This window comes from Chiloscyllium punctatum, chromosome 49 (assembly GCF_047496795.1).
Source record: "Chiloscyllium punctatum isolate Juve2018m chromosome 49, sChiPun1.3, whole genome shotgun sequence".
NCBI classification, from domain to species: domain Eukaryota; kingdom Metazoa; phylum Chordata; class Chondrichthyes; order Orectolobiformes; family Hemiscylliidae; genus Chiloscyllium; species Chiloscyllium punctatum.
This window is the reverse complement of record NC_092787.1, coordinates 60,817,468-60,840,812: the sequence shown is the minus strand read 5'-3', so window position 1 is coordinate 60,840,812 and position 23,345 is coordinate 60,817,468. Positions and strand designations below refer to the sequence as shown.

Here is a 23,345-nt window from a genome sequence, read left to right as displayed (position 1 = left end):
TCATGGGTAATTAATGCTCTGCTGTAGTGACGTATATGACCGCGGATAGGCAGAACAAAAAAAAGTCCCGCCCACTAATTTACCATTTTACGTAAAAAGACAGAAAGAAAGAAGGGTACCTTCTCTGGAAATGCTCTACCCCCACAAAGGCTCCCTGTACCTCAGTGGTTGAAGTCCTTCTTACCCTATTAAGACTGCCCCAATGTATTATTGTTGCAAGGCAGCCTCTTTTAAAGCTGTGACGAACTACAATAACAGAATCCAGCCTTTGGCTGTAGTTCAGCTCTGCAGTTGTCTGCTTTGCAGAATGGATGCAGTCCTCGTCATTGTCACATCTTCCAGTAGTGCTTCGGCCACCATCTGGCAGAATGATAACAGGGTCTACAAGAGTTCGTCACCTACTTGGCACTGGTTACTGCTTTGGAGCAGTGGGCAAAGTTGGTTGGACTCTGCCTGAGCACCACAGAAGGGTGTAACTAGAATTGGCGGTTCAGCCCTCAAAAGTTGAGGCCACTGGAGTTGCAGAGCAGAGGCAACTAGCATAGGATGAGCAGGAGACCACGCATTAAGAGGTTAGAGGTAAGGGATGAATGGTACAAAGGAGGAGACATTACTTCAATCACAGGATATGCCTGTGAACCAGTGTGAAAGCATACATCTCTCCAGAAGATGAATCCAAATATCCATAACTTGTCAGTAAGACCTCACAGCACTGATTTCCAGTTCTGTTAGAAGCATTGAAGATATCCAATTCTTTTGTAAGCGAATCTTTTCAAGGAGCAGCTATACATCTCTGCAACATCTCACAGGCCTCTGCATGCGAGTGAATCATCCATGTGGCAGAAGCCCCCTTTATCATGATTGGACAACTCACCAGTTTCATAAGTGATGGGGCATCATACACTCCAAAGGGCATTATGACTCATGCCTGGACCATTAAAGTAATGACCTTGAACACACATTGGCTAGGGTATTTAAAGCATGTTAGTTCACTTTTGCATATGACATCAAACTTCCCATTAGGAAAGTTGCAGCAGAAATGCACACATTCTTTACACCCACCTTTCTCTTGTCTGGTCGATTCCTGCTTCAACTTTGTATGTTGGCAAGAGTAAATGTCTCTTTATTCATTCAGAACCTGGCAATGACATTTTTTTGCACTTGGCATAAAGATGCAATCAATCATCATGGAATGATTCTGTCAGATGGAGGGTAATCCATCTTCCTATTCTCAATAATGCCACTTAACCCCACTCTTAGACCATGTCATTGAGACTACAGGGCATTCAAGTATAGCATGATAGTTGCCTTCCTCTGCAACCTCACATTATAGAAAATCGCGCTGTAGAAGATCACTCTACCTATTCAGTAGAAAGTTTGCGTTATCCAAACATCATCCACAGTTTGTTAAGTGCGTTATAGCTAATTCGCATTAACAAAACACGCATTATACTAGAACAACCTGTATTGCATCATATATTCCATTTCTAGTTTAACTTGTCGTTCCTCTTAATTATTATGAACTTGTAAAAATTTTTCACTTAAGACAGATTGTTTTGTGGCGCATACACCCACGCAACCAATTCCAGCCTTTCCAAATTAATTTCACCTACAATTTACTAGACTATCAAACTGAGTTTGATTTAAACCAAAGTACTAGTGGTGAGAGGATATTACTAAATCTATAAAAACACTCACAATAGTACAGCATGTGTCTGTCTAGGTTACTTTGAAAATCAAACAAAACAGTTAACAACTGAAGACACCTAATCCATGTAATTTTTTTCAAAAAGTGAAAACATCAGTCATTAAAACAACAGCTTATTTTATGTAGCACCTTTAAAGTACAGGATGTTCTGCTATAACATGACAGTTGTGTTCCTCTGCAACCTTGTACTAAAGAAAATTGTGACATGAAAACTACAATAGAAAATTGTGCTGTAGAAGATCGTTAATAGAAAATTGCTATAGCCATTCAGTGGAAAGTTCGCATTATCCAAACAACGTCCATAATTCATCAATTGCATTATACACAATTTACGCTGACAAAACATGCGTTATAGCAAAACTACCTGTAATGGAATGTCTGAAGGCTCTTCACCTGGACATTAAATTGTTTGAATTTTGTTTTTGTTACATTGACAACTAAAAAGAGAAAAAAAAACAACCTTGCAAATTGTTGACATTCAAAAAACACTTTACAACATGAAAAATATGTAAACCTACCTCAGCATACGTTACGTAAAACTGCAAGTCTTCCGCCGCACCTGTTAAAGCAATTTGGATATTAGTACTTTTTAAAATGAATTACACTTTGCTTTGTAAAGTTGCACACACAAAAAAAGTTCATCTAAGATTTATAGAGGCATAATAAGAGAAAAAAAGCTTATCTATTTCCTCAGTAACCGAGAAACAATATCCTGCCACAGGAACAGCTAAGCCAAAGAAAAGAACAGTGCTAACTGAAGATACAAATAGCTAATCTATGTCCTGGGAATTTATAAAGAAAATACTAACTGACATCTTGAATACTTTAACTTTTCCATGATTAGTCTTGATTATAATGTCTCCATTTTATTTTGTACAATGTTATAAAAGTTTAGATAACCAATGCTACCAAACCAGTTCTTTTGGCTTGTTGTACTGCATGATTTAGCCCAAATGCCCACTCCTTAATCATCTTCCCCACACTTAAAGCCAAAAAAACTGGTCCAATTGTTCATAAATGTCCGGACCACGTAACCCGAACTTGAAACAAATTGTTGTGTCATATGATCGAAATGTTAGGAATCTCTCTTTTGGTGCTCCCTATTCTTGAAGCTTTGTCAGGGCTCTCAGACTCTTTGGTCTTCATTCTCATTCCACGAATAGCAGATGTTCTCACTTTCCAGCACTCCTTAATCTCAAAGTTGACAGTGTGGTCAGATGGGCCGACTGAATTCCATTTGCCTCCAATCTGGATAAGTAAGAGGTGATGCATTTGGGTAAGGACAAACAAGGCAAGGGAGTACTTGGTGAAAGGGAGGATTCTGGGAAACACTGAAGATTAGAGACACCTTGGTGTACATGTCAATCAGTTCCATAAGGCAGTGGGATGGGTGGATAAAGTGACTAAGAAGACATTAACTTTACTAGTTAAGACAGAGTTTAAGAAGAGGGAGGTGATGCTAGAACTGTATAAAACACTGGTTAGGAGACAGAAAATATATTTCTTCCAATCAATATCTTAACATTATGCCAACCAAAACAATGGGAGAAAGAGGAAGCACTTCTGTGGTTCCCGCTCAATGTTCCAACCATTTGGTTCGGACGAGTGCAAGTTCCACATTCCAATGATTGGCCGAGAAGATCAAAGGAAAAGTTGACATTGCTGAGACAAGCTGCCACCTGATTGGAAAAGCCAATACTTGGCATACAGAAACACTTCTGCCAAATTCAAGTAACTATTCTGAAAATTTAAAACTACATTAAAAACATGATGTTTGTCTATCCATGTAACCACCATTTCCATCTCCCCCAGAATAGATGCTAGGTGTAACAGAAATAGTAATGTTGTTGAATGCTGAGGGGAGATAGTTAAATTCCATCTTGTTGGAGAAGGCCATTGCCTTGTACTTGAGAAGCATAAATTTGATTAGTCACTTATCAGCCCAAACCAAATGCTGTTCAGCTCTTGCTTGATGTGGGTGCATATAGACTTTCAACATCTGAAGAGCAACTGATGATACTGAACATCATGGAATCAAAGTGTATTTGCTAGTAAAATGATCATTGCTGAAGCAGAATATTGGTTGGTTGGTACATGTCATGGCTTGCTAGCCCATTTCTAAGACCAGTTAGATGGGAGTTGTATTGCTGTTTGTCTGTAGGTGCATGTAGGCAAGTCCAGGCAAGGATGCAATTTCCTTCCCCAAAAGTGAGCCATGTGGGTTTTTCTGACCGTTTCATTAGACTAGACTGCTAATTCCAGAAACATTAAAAAAAAATGAATTCAAATTCTACCATCTGCCACAGCAGGATTCAAATCTGGAAACCCAGAACCATATAATCTGTTCTCTGGATTAAAAGGAGAAAGTGCCTGGTCTCGCCTACATGCACCTACAGACAAACAGCAATACAACTCACATCTAACTGGTCTCAGAAATGGGCTAGCAAGCCATTCAGTTGTAACAATAGCTAGAAAGTCCTAATAATAATGAAAATTTGGACTAACTATCTGGCAATAATCAAGGCAACAGAAACAATAGCAAAAACCCTCTTGACTGCAAAGAGTCTGGGGCTAATATCAAAAGTGAAAAAACATTCTCACACGCTAGTCAAACAACCATCTGACAGTCATACCTTACAGATTCATCCTAGATGCCACCATCATAATTTCTAAATATGTCCTGTCCCAGACGCAGTAGAAGAGGTAGTAAAATGGTATATAGTTTTAAGAAACTTGCCATGGGAGTCCTTAACATTGTCTCCAGACATCATGAAGTCTCATGCATCAGGTCAAATATGAGCAAAGAAACCTCTTGGTGATTAGCTTGCATGTCCTCCCCAGGCTGATCAATCCATGCTCTTATGTTGGAGGAAGTGCTGAAGGTGACAAGTGTGCAAATGTACTTTGGGTGGAGGATTTCAATGTCCAAAACCAACAATAGCTTAGCCAATCAATAATGATCCTCTTCGAACAGACCAAGCAAATCAAGACTGGCCACCCATGAGAATTCAACTCAAATACACAATCAGGAGTCTCATGGCTCATCCCAACACCAGTCTACCATTACCATCAAACAAGGAGATTGACCTTAATTTAGTGAAGAACGCACAATGGCATGCCAGGAGCAACACCAAACATACCTAAAGATGAGGTGTCAACCTGGAGAAGCTACAAAACAGGACTACTTGTGTGCCAAACAGCAAGTGACAGAAGTAAAGCCACAACCAATGAATCAGATCTAAGCTCGACAGTCCTAAAATAACCAGTTGAGAATGTTGATGCCAATTATGTGCCAGAGGCGACTCCCCAAATATTCACATCCTTAATGATGGGGGAGCCCAGCACATCAGTGGAAAAGATAAGGCTGAACCATTTGAACAATCTTCAGCCAGAAGTTCTGATCCATCTTGGCCTCCTTCAGAGTTTCCCAGTATCATTGATGCCAGTCCTAAGCAAATTTTATTTACTCCATGTAGTATCAAGAAACAGTTGGAGGCACTGGATAATGCAAATGCTATGGGACTTTACAATATTCAGCAATAGAACTGAAGACTTGTGCTCCAGAATGTGCCACACTGTAGCCAAGCTCTTCCATACAGTAGCAACACCAGAGAGAGATGAAAACTTTGGCGCAGGAAAAACATAGCAGGTCAGCATCCGGGAAGCGAGAGAGTTGGCATTTTGGGCATAAGCCCTTCATTTTGGGGGGCACAAAGGGAGCTGAGATAGGTGGGTGACGTTGGGTAACCAGGAAAGTGATACACATGCAGGTGGGGCTGATTTTGATACGTCAGTGGGAGAGAATGGAACGGATAGATGGGAAGGAAGATGAACAGGTAGAACAGGTTAAGAGGGTGGTGTGGAGTTGGAGGGTTGGATCTGGGATGAGGTGGGGGAAGAAGGGAGATTTGGAAACTAGGTGAGGTCTATGGTGATGCTGTGTAGTTGAAGGGTCCCAAGGCAGAAGATGAGGCATTCTTTCTCCAGTCATTCTTTGGAGATCTGTCTTGTTAATTTCCTCAGGGATGCTATAATATGGTTTTCTAGCTGTGGAGTCGGGTCAATCGCCACCTATTGGTAGGTATCTGTATCTGCGAGTAGTGTGTTTGCTTTTTCAATGTATTGGGTGCAGTTCAGAAAATTCTTTGTGCTCAAAGAATCAAATCTGAACGGATCCAACACACCCAGTTTCTACGGATTACGAAAAAGGTACATAAACAAAGGGGCCCTATCAGACCCACGTACACCGACATACAGACTAGCAAAAGACCTGCAACACAAACTGAAACACCTAGTAGAAGACTCAAGCCACTCCACCCAGGAATTCCTTAACATCAAAGACACCAAGGTTGAGGACGGTGATGTCATGGTTGCCTTCAATGTGACAGCCCTATTCTTCACATCAATAAACATCACCCTAGCCAAAAAAACACTGGCCTCACTGCTAGATGAGCCACATACACAAGCACCTGACAGCACCAACTCCATTAGTAAGGACAGCATCCTCAAATTATTTGATGTGTGCCTCACAACCCACTTCACATTCAACGACAAGATCTACAAACAAATCAATGGGAAGCCTGTGGAATCACCAATATCAGAACTCTTAGCAGAAGCAATTATGTAGAGGTTAGAACCAACACCCTTCCCACAATCCAGCCCAAGCTACAGATCCGCTATGTAGATGACACCTTTGCTACCACAAAATGCAACAAATTAGAAGATACCCACAAACACAAGCAACAACCTTGCTGGTATAAAGTTCACCAATGAGGAAGACTACAACAATAGAATCCCCTTCAGAGACATCACAGTAGAACAAAAAGCCAATGGAGAGCTGCAGACCAGCATTTACAGGAAAGCCACACACACAGACCAGATACTCAACTACAAGAGCAACCATCCCAACACCCACAAATGGAGCTGTATCAGGACATTATTTAAACAAGAACAACACGCTGCAGCACCCAGGAACTACGGAAAGCCAAGAAAAAACACCTATAGAATACATTCAGGAACAATGGGTATCTAATAAGTGCAGTCTGCCAATTTCTACACATCAGACCTAAACAAGAAGACACAACATGCTCAGAGACTCCAGCCACACTACCATACGTTAAAAACATCTGAGATGATGACCAGGCTACTCCAGCCCGGAGGCATAGAGTCATAGGAGATGTACAGCATGCAAACAGACCCTTCGGTCCAACCCGTCCATGTCGACCAGATATTCCAACCCACCTGCCAGCACCCGGCCAATATCCCTCCAAACCCTTCCTATACATATACCCATTCAAATGCCTTTTAAATGTCACAATTGTAGCAGCCTCCGCCACTTCCTCTGGCAGCTTATTCCATACATGTACCACCTTCTGTGTGAAAAAGTTGCCCCTTAGGTCTCTTTCATATCTTTCCCCTCTCACCCTAAACATATGTCCTCTAGTTCTGGACTCCCCCATCCCAGGGAAAAGGCTTTGCCTATTTATCCTATCCATGCCCCCCATTATTTTGTAAACCTCTATAAGGTCACCTCTAAACCTCAGACACTCCAGGGAAAACAGCCCTAGCGTATTCATCCTCTCCCTATAGCTTAAATCCTCCGACCCTGGCAACATCCTTGTAAATCTTTTCTGATTTCAAGTTTCACAACATCTATGCGATAGGAAGGAGACCAGAATTGCACACAATATTCCAACAGTGGCCTAACCAATGTCCTGCATAGCCGCAACATGACCTCCCAACTCCTGTACTCAATACTCTGACCAATAAAAGAAAGCCTTCTTCACTATCCTATCGACCTGTGACTCTACTTTCAAAGAGCTTTGAACTTGCACTCCAAGGTCTCTTTATTCAGCAACACTCCCTAGGACCTTACCATTAAATGTCTAAATCCTGCTAAGATTTGCTTTCCCAAAATGCAGCACCTCATTTATCGGAATTAAACTCCATCTCCCACTTCTCCCATTGGCCCATCTGGTCAAGATCCTGTCGTAATCGGAGGTAACCTTCTTCACTGTCCACCACACCTTCAATTTTGGTGTCATCTGCAAACTTACTAACTATACCTCTTATGCTCGCACCCAAATCATTTATGTAAATGACAAAAAGTAGCGAGCCCAGCACCAATCCTTGTGGCACTCCACTGGTCACAGGCCTCCAGTCTGAAAAACAACCCGCCACCATCACCCTCTGTCTTCTACCTTTGAGCCAGTTCTGTATCCAAATGGCTAGTTCTCCCTGTATTCCATGAGATCTAACTTTGCTAATCAGTCTCCCATGGAGCACCTTGTCGAACGCCTTACTGAAGTCCATATAGATCATATCTACTGCTCTGCCCTCATAAATCTTCTTTGTTACTTCTTCAAAAACTTAATCAAGTTTGTGAGACATGATTTCCCACACACAAAGCCATGTTGACTATCCCTAATCAGTCCTTGCCTTTCCAAAAAAAATGTACATCATGTCCCTCAGGTTTCCCTTCCACCACCGACGTCAGGCTCACTGGCTTATAGCTCCCTGGCTTGTCTTTACCACCCTTCTCAAACAGTGGCACCATGTTAGCCAACCTCCGGCACCTCACCTGTGACCATCGATGCTACAAATATCTCAGCAAGAGGCCCAGCAATCACTTCTCTAGCTTCTCTCAGAGTTCTCAGGTGCACCTGATCAGGTCCTGGGGATTTATCCACCTTTATGCATTTCAAGATATCCAGCACTTGCTCCTCTGTAATATGTAAATTTTGCAAAATGTCACCATCTATTTCCTTACATTCTATACCTTCCATATCCTTTTCCACAGTAAATACTGATGCAAAATACTCATTTAGTATCTCCCCCATTTTCTGCTGCTCCACACAAAGACCGCCTTGCTGATCTTTGAGGGGCCCTATTCTCTACCTAGTTACCCTTTTGTCCTTAATATATTTGTAAAACCCTTTGGATTCTCCTTGATACTATTTGCCAAAGCTATCACATGTCCTCTTTTTGCCCTCTTGATTCCCTACTTAAGTATATTCCTACTGCCTTTATACTCTAAGGATTCACTCGATCTATCCTGTCTATACCTTACATCATGGTAGCTCAGAAACCACCACAATGAAACAGATCCTGATGAATTTAAAGGACCCCATACCAACAACCAGCAGAATAAACATCATATAAAAAAATCCTGCAAGCACTGCAACAAACATTACATCAGACAGACTGGCAGGAAACTAGCCATCAGGATACATGAGATCCAACTAACCACCAAAAGACATGACCAGCTATCACTAGTATTCATACACACAGACACCTTCAGCTGGGACACTCATTCATCCTGGGACAGGCTGAACAAAGACACACATGGGAATTCCTAGAGGCCTGGCATTCAAACTGAAACTATTAACAAATACATCGATTGGACCCCATTTACCAACCTGTCAGAAAAATAACCAGAAGTGATATCTCCTACCACAACAGACCAAGACACGTAACTAGCAAGCGGGACAGAACATCATGGTGGCACAATGGTTAGCATTGCTGCCTCACTGCACCAGAGACCCAGGTTCAATTCCCACCTCAGGCGACTGTCTGTATGAGTTTGCACATTCTCCCCGTGACTGCATGGGTTTCCTCCGGGTGCTCCAGTTTCCTCCCACAGTTCAAAAATGTGCAGGTTAGGTGAATTGGCCATGCTAAAGTACCTGTAGTGTTAGGTGAAGGGGTAAATGTAGGGGAATGGGTCTGGGTGGGCTGCTCTTCGGAGGGTCGGTGTGGACTTGTTGGGCTGAAGGGCTTGTTTCCACATTGTAAGTAATCTAATCAGCTCTTCACCAGAGGCTCACTGACGATGAAACATCTGAGAACAAATCTTACCAGCTCAGCGAGCAAACTTAGAACCTATCCCTTCAATGTTGTTGGGTCAAAACCTTGGAAATCTTTCCTCAACAGCTTTGTTGATCTACCTGTAGCACATGGAGTGTAGAGATTGAAGAAGACAGTTTACCATCACCTTTTCAAGGACAACTAGGGAGAGAAAATTAATGCTGGCCTAGCCAGTGGCACCCGCTATCCCACGAGTGAATGAAAAACTTGGCTGATACTCGAACATGCACAGTACTGGACTGGGAAATGACTTGGCTTGCTTCTTGTGGACAGGATATCTGTCAGCAGAGCCAATGTTGTCCCTGTGCTAGAACAGCTTGCGCTAGGGGCACTTTTCGTTCTGGAGCACAATATCGAAGTACTTCGACTGTTATATTGTCAAGCACTGTAGCTCTTGCAGTATTCAATGCTTCCAACTACTCCTTGACATCACAAAGAATAGTTGCTATTAACTGAAGATTGGCTTTTGTGATGGTGAGGAAACCAGGAGGAAGCCATTCAGCATTTCTGGCTGAAGATAGTTGCAAATGCTTTAACCGTGTCATTTCTTTTTACTCTGATGTACTGGGTTCCACATCATTGAATAGTGACTTAAAAGTAAACATATATTGAAGACAGCATTTAAACAGCAGCATTTACAACACAAAGTACAATTATAAATAAAGTTTAAAAATATCTTGTTGGTACTATGTAGATGTTGTTTATAATCAGTCTTCCTGCACTACTTAATATACTGAAAAGGTTTTGGCAAAAACAGTGAATACTTCAGTACTCATTCCTTTGAGAATGAGGAAAGCATCATAGACTAAATGTAACTTGTGTGTCGGATCTTTGTTGACTTCATCTTATGGTCTAATCCAGTTTGCTGTAAACAGCATTTGTGAAATAGAGGCTCGAACCAGGCCAATTGTAAACCTCACTGCACAGTGGCAGTTGTTGCAAAACTGAAGGTAACCACAGGAAATGTGCAGAGAGAGGATATCATTTGAAAAGAAATGCCTTTTTTGTATATAACTTTGAAGAAGTCATTTGGACTGGGTGAAGGATCATTTTAAAATATACAACAATGCATCACAATAGTTAAGCAAGAATAAACAACATGAGATGGCTCATTTAATTTGTGTGGTATTTCAAGCCTTTCTTTCCAAAAAGATGACTAATTAAATTACTCTGCATTTTATCATCAATTCCATCGACAGTGCCTGGTTCTCATACAAAGTGAAAAAGCAGAGAAAGAGACAATAAGCACAGCCAGTTATTTAAAATTCTCATGGTATAAGTTTGGCTTGTTCAAATACATTTATTTAATGAATTTCAAAGTATCTTAAAGTATTTCATAGGCACCTAAGATGGAAATGTGATATTGCTTTCCACAAATTAAAGGGCACTTATTAGCTAAAGAAACTAAAGTTCCACTGAAATACTGAATTAAACTGAAATGATGCAGTGGGAGATTACAATTTTGTTCATAGTTAAAGATACTCCTTTATACATTTAAATATGACGACAAATCTTCTTTTATTTCAACTGTAAATGAAGTGTATTAATGGAACTTAAGGCCTTTATGCAAATTATGAGTTTTAAAAAGTCCAAGCCTTCGTGCATTAAGCCGACATTTATTTTAAAACTCAACAGCAAAACAGGCCCAGGTTATAGGCATGAAGTCATAAGGGACTTACTCCTTTTAAGACATTTCTTTTAATGGCAAGATATACAGCTCCACACACACATTCACCACTGTACCCACACTAGACGGACAGGTCAATTACTCAAACCACCAACTCAGGCACAACATGGTCAGAAGAACCATGTGTAGAAATATCAGTTACAGGCAACGTATGGTTATAGGTATTCCTGAACAAAATGGAAAGTGATCTAGTTACAGAGTGGTCTCTATTTGAAGCTTGAAGAATGACAAATACTGGAAATATAAGACAGGCTGTTATAAAAGTATGGTCTTCTGTATTCTTTGAAATAATTTGCATCACCATACAAAAATGAAAACTGCTATTTTCTTGTCATTTGAAAAAAATTGATAATGGGAGTACTTATTGCAATAAATTGATATCTGCATGCGATTGCTTCATCATGTAACTTTATGGCCAGTCTTCAAAATTAGGTGGCATCATTAGCATGACGTAGAGTACGACAAAAGCATCCCCTTGTAACAGGAAATGGATAATTGTGTCATTTGGACATACACTTCATCTCCTCAAAAGTAAGTCAGGGAATCTTTGAGGAGATGCTGCTTCACTTGAGTTCATACACCGTTTTACTTTAATGAGTGAAAATAGGCTTCAACTGGAAGATTGTCTTCAATTCCAAACAATACCCTTTAATAAGGATGTCAGGCCCTAGAGAAAGTGCAGAAATTTAAAACAACAACTTATAGTCGCATAGCTGCACCAGTGTAGGAAACAGCATAAAGCTAAATCATAGGTAAGAATCTAAACAATGCTTTTTTTTCTCAAGGGCTATTCTTTAATTATTGGGGGCTTTTTTTGACTTGATATTAAACCTGTTTTTTTCTCTAGAAAAACTGATGTTGGGTAGTCAAACGTGAACCCAATAACAATTGAACAGCTTTCCTCATGCACTACCCATACCCACATCATCATCCTCCCAGATGATATTAACATAAATTTAAGGCCCTAGAAGGGCAGATTCTTCTGGGTTGATAGGATTTCCAGTATTTTCTCAATAATTGTTTTGAAGAAAATATATGTACATAGCCAGAAAAGCCTGTCCACAGACACACTTCTATAGCAGAAATACTCAAAAGGAAACCTCTTTAACACTCTTAATATAATTTATTCAATGAATAGAAAAGGAACAAAAAAGACAAAGAGAAACTTCTTTTTTGTTTGGCTGTCCAATAGTTTATGATTGTGAAGACTTAGCCTTGTTGAAGAGTTTTAGCAAGAAAATTACTTATTTTAAGAAAACATGTCAGGAAAACATTTACATACATAAAATAAACTGCTAGTGTGCAAGTGAGCTATGTTGTCCACTCTCTTTCTGGTCCTGAAAGGTATTCCTTCTCCCCTAATCCCTTGATGCCTTCTTCAGAGTCTCCTTTGTTTCAAATGATGTGTTTTAATTGCAGCCACAGACTGCTTATAAAAGGCACTTGCAACAGAAGTAGATGGTGCCCAACCGCAGCAACACAGCCAGCACATTAAGTACAACTGCATTCTTCCACTCATTTCCTTTTAAATAAAGGAAAAAAATTGCATATACTATAATTTGAAGTTATAAATTACACAAATTACTCAATATAGTACACATGGTAACAAAAAAACAGTATTATTCATTTACAAAACAGTATTTTAACTCAAGTCAATTCCACTTTTATTAATCTCCGCATATGCATTACACACACACACACACACACAGTCTTTAATTCAGGCAAAACTCAAATGGTATGCGAGAGAGATGTCACTGGTTGTTCTGGTACCTGCCCATTCCTTGGATGATATTTCTTTTCTAAGCAATTCCCATGACACTAGTGTTGCCATGGAAACATCTGCTGCTCCATGTTGGTTGCTAGGAAACAGTGGCCCTCTGGAGCTCCAGTACTCTTCTCAAGCAAAAATATGTTATTGATAGTTTCAAGCCACGTTTTCATTACTACTTCTTGCAGTATGTGGAGACTTTCATCTCGCTACTTTTTTTGTTTGATTGAAACGAGAATCTTACCTTACAGGTTCAATCTGCTGGCTTGATGACTATTTGTTTCTCATTGAATCATGAAGTTTTCATAATATGCTTTAACCTCAACTTTTTTTCCATAGGGAGTATTGTTCTTAACAGCACATTAGCAACCTACATCAATTTCCCATGCTTGCATGTCATGTCAAGAAACTATGCCTGTAAGCGAAGTGACGTTCTTTAGAGAAACTTTGAAATAGAAAGAAGTAGTTGAAGTAGATGTTTTGAGTGGTTTGGGGTCATAGTCCATGGTCAGTTTGTCTCTGCCAAATAGGTATCGATTAAAGTGCTCACAATCAAAGACAATAGTCAGGTACTTTTTTCAATCTGACAGTAGCATTTTTCCATTTGCATTAATGTCCTGAGTGCAAATATAAGTAGTTATCCTTGCTGCATATGGGTTGCTTCCAGCCCTGTCTCACTAGAACCTCAATGCAATGTAAGATGATTATTGTCATCATAGTAACTCAGCAATGACATTGTCATTACTGGTTGCTTGACTCAAGTGAAAGCTGCTTTGAATTCTGTACCCCAATACCACTGAATGTCCCTGGCAGTGAATTTGTGTAAAAGTTCACAGTGATGATAAATCAGATAAGAAGTTTGCAAAATGGTTCAAAATTATCCAACAAACCATTAGTGTGTCCTTGACTTCAGGCATCTTCATCTGTTATCAGTTATTTTTGTTCAATTTTACATTCATCTGGCAAACTCTATCCAGTAGTCATGTAGGATTCTAATTGGCATCTTCTGCTGTGCTCCCACATCCATAGACTTGTGGGTCATTCACAGTGGCTTCCACTTCAGGAAAAATCACTGACTATTTGAAAGATGTCGTTGCCTTGTTACATTTCTGGAGCAATCTAAATACCAAATATCATGCTATGGTAATGATACATATTTAATATCATTATTTGGAAATTTCAAATTTTAAAGTTGAGGCAAATGGACTTTGGTTTCAGTTCTGAGAAGTTTTTATTTAAATTAAGTGACCTATACCCTTAATTTTTAAAAAGCATATTTCTTAGTGCAGGTGCAGGAGACATGTGATCAGAGGAGCAGGAGAATTGACGTTTCGGGCTTATGCCCGAAATGTCGACTCTCCTGCTCCTCGGATGCTGCCTGACCTGCTGTGCTTTTCCAGCACCACACACAACTGATTTCCAGCGTCTGCAGTCCTCACTTTCTCTGGAATACATGTGATGTCAACTAATTAAATGCAATGCTGCTGAGTTTATGACATTTTTAAAAAAGGAACACTGATCATTTAGTTTGAGATCTGCTCAGAAGAATCAGGTTTCAGTTTCATTCTAGCAGAAGAATCAGGCTGTTGAGTTCATAAGAGCTGTTTCATCACAGAAGCAGAGCAATTCACCCAAGCTCAGATGTACTGTTTCTGAGACTAGAAACCAGATTTTCTGAGCTGCAATCCAATGCAGATTGGTAGTGCAGCCCTTTGGTTTATGAAAAAGGTCCTCAACATTTCTGATAGCAGATCTTGCACTGCATTCCTTCATAAATGTGGAAACATAACTGCATTCTGACAGTCCTTCCATAGGGTAGAACTGTCGGGGGAAGGCAACCATTTCACAGCAGTCAACTGCCTCACTCAGAAATTCAAAGGGGCAGACACAGTCACTTTGATAGTAGCTGTTAATAGCTAAGCACATAAGCTAAGTGTGAAGTAACACCACAGAGGCTGCTATCCTGTCACCAAGTCACCCTTTATTTACATGTGGGAAGTTCTTAACTCTGATCCAGCTCAGTCAGAGCCAGCTGTCAAAGTGAAAAGATGTCTGATACTTCAGTTTTTGTCTGTCAGCAAGGGCATCCTGTTTGGACCAGATTTATAGCCTCAATCAGGGAACTCATTACATTCACTACAGCTGGCTGGGCCAGTATTTATTGCCCATCCCTAACTCCCCTTGACAAGGTGGTTTAATGTGATTGGCCAAAAGAGACCTTTTCTAAAACATAAATATGTGGTATGAATACACAACTCAATAAATGTTGAAATATGTTTCAAAAATGAATTTGATAAATATTTGATCACACTCTTCTGTGGATGTTACAATGACAATATGGCAAACTAACAGCATCTGCCATCATTCATGCCATGAACTGACAGCAGTCTCTTAAATTATGTGGATGCACAGAATAATATGGAAATCCAGAAATTAGACTAACGATTCTATACTTCCTCTGATGGTACATTGTTGAAATACTCCACACTGCTATCACAGGAAATAAAACACATTGAGCATTTCACACGGAGACTAAGTGTCAAAAAAAAAGTAACACCTTCCACCTTAATGAATGAGATGTAACTGTGTGCAAGCTTCATAAACAATGTTATACACCTCAGTTGCCCTTAAAAGTTAATTGTATATTTGTGGGATGTCAAATTGCTTCATATAAGTTTTTAAAAGTCACATAAAATAGCTACTAATTTTTTTGAGGACAGAAATAAATATGGCAGAAATAGTTTAGTCAGTACATTACACTCAAATATTGCATTCATTTGAGATATTACACATTTTAATGGTAGATTTCAACTAAGAATCTCCACTATTGCTGCTGCTAAAGCAGAATATTCATTTTGTGGAAAAGATGTACAAAAATATAAATTTCTCAACTGTCTAGCTAGCCAAGTTTAAAGAGAGCAGGGAAAGCTGAGAAATACTGGTGAGAAAACTGGCAACTCCTTCATAGCAAGCATGAAGGGATTTTCCAATTGTCAGCACAGAGTACTTATAAATTGCTTGGACTTTTTATTTGCAATGACATGTGAAAAGTCCAAATGTGATTCCTCCCTGGGATATAATAAATCCAATTTAAGTCTGGTGATGTCAGAGAATTATTTGATTAGATCAACTTGGAAAAGGTTACATTCTAATGCAAGATTGAACCACAAATTCTAATTCTATCCAATTTGAATCTTTCAATGTCAGAATGATTCAGAGATGGTGTCAGAAACCCAACACTTTTACTTCTTAACTACTTCTTGCTGGGAGATGCAATAGTTGGTACAAATTTACACAATGCAATTATATCTGTACACAGTACATGCTATGTAGACAGTACATGAACAGACAAAGCCAGAGCTCCACGAAGCTAAAATCTGAAATGTTTTTCCAGAGATTAGATGATCCTGTAACTGCATTTACTTTGCTAATCTGGAAGAATTTTTTAAATATTTAAAAACATCAAACAAACAAGTCAGGTCAAGAATTAAAGAGCTTATCTTCTTTTAGATCAGCACACCAAAAATAAATAATTGGATTCCACTAAATCATAGATTCAATTAAATATTGAACAGTTAGTTACCATTGATCACAGTCTATAAATCAGTTTGATATACAAGGCCACCTTATATGCCAATACACATGCGTCTAAGAAATATGTGGTGCATAGTTTGATCTCCCTTTTCAGTCAAAGCTTGCCAAACTCTATTCTTTACCCCACAAATGGATGTTTTAATTACTACCACCTTATAAATGGGTGCTCGAGATGAAGAAAACTGGGCTGTGTTAGAAAATGGCACAGGAATTTAAGACAAACCCACATAGAGCAAAGCCCACATGGTGAATGACAAAGAAGATAACCACATATGCATAGCATGCAACTTAGTTTCCCTTTGATTTTCAAGGGATTTTTCAAGGCCTCAAAAGGTTGACTGATACAAAGACAAATGATATGCCATAGATGTCAGTGTATCAGTGAAAAGGGAGAAAATAGCATCTGGAGAGCAGATTTATGGCATAAGGGATTATTTGTCACTTCTGTGTATCAGCTGTAAAATATTAGTGCTTCCTTAAATGTCTTGCAGGACATTCTCACCTTCCTCTAGCTCCATATTCTGAAGGAAAAGAGGATTTTGTAGAACACTACAGTGACCCTGCTCGTCCTCTTTGGTCAAAAGCATTAAGTCAGTATAGATGAAAATGCAGACCTGTGGAAGACACAAAGATCAATTTAATATTTGAATTGGGTATTGATGGCCATATAATTTAAAAAGGAAGTTAGTTAACTCAGGCCATATTGCTAAGGAGTATAAAACAGTGAACTCCTTTGAAATAACCTGCAAAAGCTATTTTCAATAAATAACTTTTATTTTAATAACCTCAAATGATTGCATTATCTTAGCTCCTTGACTGAACAAAACATTTCCAAAAGACAAACAAAATGTTTTAAATATAATTAACAGTATGAAATAACTACTACTATATTGGCAAAGAAGTGCCTTTACCTGAAAAATTTATGACAGTTCACAAAATAGATAACAACAATCTGCATTTATACAGCATCTTTAGCATAGTAAACACCCCAAATAATTTGTAGGAGCATTACTAAACAAAATGTGACTGACTAAACCATGTTTGGCAATATCAATGGATAAAGAGCCATAAAAGAGAGCCAGCTAGAAGGGAGCACAATATAGAACAGAAGCAACTGCAAATAAAGCTGCCAATGCTGGAGCAAATATAAGATGGGACTGGAGAAAGGTCATAATTGGAGCACTGCAGAAATTTAAGGGTGGTGGTTATTGTTGTCAGGCTGTGGAAGGTAGCTGAGATGGGGGATGGGCAATATGAAGTCAAGATTAGAATTTCAGTACAAGTACTGAGGAATTACTCAGCCAACATAGGTACATGAATGCAGGGCCAATGGGTCTGTGGCTTAGTCTTAGTTTTGGATGAGCTCATGTTCATGAAGGGTGTGAGACTGAAGGTCAGCCATGAGTATACTGCACAAGTTTAGTCCAAAGGTAATTGAGGTATGGCTAAGATTTTCTAGCAGGGAAGAAACTAGAATGGTGTTGAGGAGGTGCAAATAAACAGCTCTAATATGTGATCAGAAGCTCATCTCAGGCTCAAATATTGCATAATGGTTACAAATGAACTGCTTGATCTGGTTGGGCATTCAGCTATTGTCAGAGAAGGGCAGAATCAGCTACGAGGGAACAAAACTTGCACTGGCGTCTGAAGACAATGACAGCGGTCTTCCCAATGCCTGACTGGAGGAAATTTCTGGTCATCGAATACTGGATGTCGGAAAAGTAAACGAACAAACAAACAAACAGTTGGATAATTCAGATTGTAAGGATTGAAAGAGATGGTGGTGACTGAGGTAGAGCCGGACGTTGCCAATATGTGTGAACAACCTGAGGCTACATCTAGATGAGATGGAAACAGGAGTCAAAAATAGATCTTTGGTGGCTTCAGAGGCAATGGTGCAGCAAAACAAGCTACCACATGTGGTTCTCAGGCCATGATCAGATAAAGGGAACCGGGCAAGTGTAGTATCACTAAGCTAGATGACAGAGGAGGCATAAGAGGAGGACTACATGGTTTGGATGCACAAGTTTGTTTGAGGAGAGATTAATAACATATGTGAAGGGGGAGGGACAGTACCTGAAGAGGAAAATTCGGTTTAACAATATATGTCAACAGAACAGCAAGGAAGACAACTTGCATGATCAGAATTTAATGGCAGGACTCCACGATCATTTAAAAAATTTCATTTCCATCTGGCAGCTGAACAAATTGACAGGCTGCCAACTACTGGACAGGAAGGTCAGCAGTAAAAGGCTACAGCCTGTGAAGATTTTTGATTCTGATGACTGGATAATTTTTGACTTTTTAGTTCAAACAGTTGTGGGTATATCAAGGATATTATGCTCTCTAGGGCACTTACTTTCAGATGAGATGCTAATCTGCCCTCTCGGGTGGAAATATATGTGACACTGTACTATGAATAATAGCGAGAGTTTTTTTTCAGCATCCTGGTCAACCTTTAACTCTCAAATCAACAGCACTAAAAAAGCACATCATTTATCAATACATATTTTAACGCTTTGTAGGAGTTTGCTGTCAGCATACCAGTTATCATATTTCCTACATTCAAATATCAACAACACATCAAAAATACTTTTTTGGCTATAAAATCCTGAGACAACCTGATATTGTGAAAGGCACTGCATAAACTGCAAGCTTTGCTATATGTCACATGCCTGAGTGTTTCATGTAGATGCCTGGGACTGCTATCATGCACTTAATTAAAAAAATTGATACAATAACAATTTATTCAGTATCAATGTAAAAATCACAACCAATAAGAACATAGGCCATGCTTATTCAAGACATTTTGGAAGTTGCCAAATGGACTACCCAAGAGTGTAGCCCACTATAGGATGTCCCCAATTTAAGAACTTCTGACTGACAGAGGTCCCAGACAGGGATATAATTTTAAAATATCTGTCATATGAGTGCTTCCTGTACTTATGGACAACTATTGTATATTGTCCTGCATTTATTTCAAAGCACACAAATCAATTTGCGAACAGACTCAAGACGGAATCAGTTTGCAATCTGGGAAACGCATGTACTTGGTAGCAATGTAAAGTAGAAAGTCACAGTAACATTGGGAGAAAATGAGGGCTACAGATGCTGGAGATCAGAGTCGAAAAGTGTGGTGCTGGAAAAGCACAGTCTGTCAGGCAGCATGCGAGGAGCAGAGAATTGATATTTTAAGTATTTAGCCTTTCATCAGTAAATTCCTAAAACATTCCCAACTTTTGTTGCTTAATACAGAATAGAAATGAAGTCATGGGATAAATGGTGTTTGGCAGTAATACTCTGTGGATCATCAGTAAATTAAATCTGGCCATCAAATATTGATTCAAGAGTAGAGTTAAAATGTCAAACTTTCAGCAATTTTTGACAATGCAGTAGATAGTGAATGCCTGGACAGATCAGAAAGGACAGTTTATTCACCAGTGGTGGAGACTTTTTACACAAGTAAGACCGCTAAAGGAATGTAAATAGTAAATGAATACATCAAGTTTATGGTTTACACAAACTAACTTTTCAAAACAAACTGCTGAAGAAACACAGCAGATCTGGCAAAGTCTGTGGAGAGAGAAATGCTCTCCATTCTGATGAGTTGTCTTTGGACTTGAAACATATATTGTTTTCCTCCCTCCACAGAGCTGCTGAGTTTCTCCAGCATCCTGTTTTTAATTCAGATTTCCAACATCTGCAGTATGTTGTTTCTTTTTCCAGAACACCAGCTTTATTTTAGTATATAGTTTTGCTACAACTTGTGTGGATATTTTATACAGAAACACAGAAAACAGGAGAAGTAGGCCATTCAGCCCTTCACAACTGCTCTGCCATTCAACATGATTATAGCTGATCATTCAACTTAGTCCTATGTTCCTGCTTTCACCCCATAATCTTTGATTCCTTTAGCCCTAAGAATGACATCTAACTCCTACTTGAAAACATTCACTGCCTTCTGTGGCAGAGAGTCCCACAGGGTCACACCTATCTGGGTGAAGAAATTTCACCTAATCTCAATCTTAAATGGCCTATCCTACATATTAGATCATGACCCCCTAGCTCTGGGCAGCACACTCTGTGTTTACCCTGTCAGGTCTTGTTCGTATTTTGCAGATTTTGAGGAGATCCACTCTCATTATTCTATAATTCCAGTGAATATAGCCCTAACGAATCCAGTGTCTCTTCATATGTCAGTCCTAACTTCCAGGTATCAGTCTGGTAAATCATCATTGTTCTTCCTCGGGGAGATCAAAGCTGCACAAGATACTCCAAGTGTGGTCTCACCAAGGCCTTCTACAACTGCAGAAATATATCACTGCTGTTGCACTTGAATGGTCTTGCTATGAAAATCAACATATTATTTGCTTTCTTCAACACCTGCATGCTTACTATTTTTAGCAACTGGCATACAAGGTCACTCAGGGCTTTCCTCATCTCTTGTCATTCAGGTAATAATCTGCCTGAGTTTGCTAAAGTGGATAACTTCACATTTATCCACATTATACTGCATCTGCCATGCATTTGCTCATTCACTCAACTTATCAAAGTCACAGTGAAACACCTCTGTATAGACTTTACTCACATAATGAAAGTTATGGTTCAGGTTGCAAACACAATTGAAGCAAAATTCCTCCTCCACCACGTTTAAATCCTTACTCAATAATCTTAATCATGCGTACAGTGATCTAATCCTCAATGCTGATTCACAAGTCATAGAATCATAGAGATGTACAGCATGGAAACAGACCCTTCGGTCCACCTCATCCATGCTGACCAGATCCCCTAATCTAATCTTATCCCATTTACTAGCATTTGGCACATATCACTCTAAACCCTTCCTATTCATGTACCCATCCAGATGCCTTTTAAATGTTGTAATTGCACCAGCTTCCACACTTCCTCTGGCAGCTCATTCCATACCTTTACGTGAAAAAGTTGCCCTTTAGATCCTTTTTAAATTTTTCCCCTCTCACGCCCTCTAGTTCTGGACTCTCCCCATCCCAGGGAAAAGACCTTGTTGATTTATCCTATCAATGCCCCTCATGATTTTATAAACCTCGATAAGGTGACCCCATAGCCTCTGACACTCCAGGAAGAATTCTCCCCAGCCTCTCCAGACTTTCCCTATAGCGGAGATCCTTCTACCCTGGCAACATTTTTGTAAATCTTTTTTGAACAAGTTCAAGTTTCACATTATTCCTATAGGAGGGAGACCAGAATTGCACACAATATTCCAAAACTGGCCTAACCAATGTTCGGTCCAGTCACAGCATGACCTCCTAACTCCAATACTCTCTGGGTAAAGAAATTTCCCCACACCTCAGTCTTAATTGGCCCTTCCCATAGCCTGGACTGTGACTCCTGTCTGCAGTTACTCTGTCTAATTCATGTTATATTTTTATATGTTTTTATCAACCATCTTCGTTGTGCCAAAAATAAATTCAATTAGCATGTTTCACCTTTATTTTCTCTTTCACTCAATTTTGCTAGAGCCTCCCAGATGCCACCTCCAGTCAAAAAAAACACTTCATGCCAAGGACATGAAGCAGTCCTCATCTGTGGAATTCGGCTTTTCTGTCCATATTTGAACCAAAGCTCTCATCACAGATGCTCAAGACATGCTGAGTATTTCCAGCATACTCTATTCTTTAAGATGCAAAACACTCAGAAAAGCAAAGTTTGTAACACTCCTGTCTTAAAGTCAGAAAGTTTCTGTTTCAAGATTCACTCCAAAATTTGAGCACAATAGTTGAGGCTGACACTACAGTGCAGTACTGATGAAAATACTGAACTATTAAAAGTGCCAGCTTTTGGACGAGACCTTAAACTGAAGATGCCCCAAGGTAACAATCTCAACGCTAACTTGTGTGGCTCATCACACAATATACGCTTTCTCATCCTTAGTAGGCAGTACAATTAAACTGCCCACTAGGAGGTACAAGTGAGCTCTTTTGAAAACATAACTGCTGAATTCCTCATGTATCTATTTTACCAACCTTTCATTTGCACTTCTTCACAACAATGTGGCCGAATTCATATAATCTAATCTAAATTTCAGTAGCCAGTATATCCAATGTATTATTGCCAAGAAAATGAAAGTATAAATAACACATTTGATATTATAACCTTACAAAAACCCATTGTCTGGATAAATCATAAGTAACAATGTACAATATGTATAGTAAAGGAAAGGGTGTTTGTGCAATTATTCAACATCAAATTAAATTATTTAATTATGTCATACTCACTTGATTATTTTCTTCTTTTCATTGAAAAGTCACCAAAGGATAGAAATAAATTCATCATTTTTATTTTGAATTTTTATAAATAATTTTATACAAGTTAAACTATAGTTTACTAAGCACACCCAATATAACCGGACTTCACAAACTGGTTGCATGGTATTTGTGTAATCCCCCAAAAGTAGGTTCATGATACAAACTGCTCTCCAAAATGGCTGCTCTGACATGCCACTTTAAACAAACTCAGGATCTCTTCTAATACAAACAATTCTGATGCTATATTCAAGCTTTCATTGACTAAGTTTCAGATGAATAAGTAATTGAGGTGATTATTCTTGTTGCTAAGAATTTCAAATGTCTGCAGTTTAACACCACTTCTTGAAATTGAGATGTAAAATGAAATGAAATAATTTTACAGCCAAAATAGATAATGGCAAAAATTGAATGTAAATGTATGCATGCTCCATATTCTAG

General features: G+C 39.2%; 1 protein-coding gene across 5 annotated transcripts in view; it reads right to left on the bottom strand.

Annotated features, from left to right (window-relative positions):
• Positions 1-23,345, bottom strand: part of LOC140469243 (regulator of G-protein signaling 3-like) — a 271,500-nt gene that overhangs the window by 92,578 nt on the left and 155,577 nt on the right. For all 5 annotated transcript variants that reach the window (XM_072565577.1, XM_072565579.1, XM_072565578.1 and 2 more), the window contains 2 exons: positions 17,126-17,237; positions 2,227-2,267 (listed from right to left, as the gene is read on the bottom strand). In XM_072565577.1, coding sequence (XP_072421678.1) covers positions 2,227-2,267; positions 17,126-17,237 — 153 coding nt within the window. The remainder of the gene's footprint in view (positions 1-2,226; positions 2,268-17,125; positions 17,238-23,345) is intronic.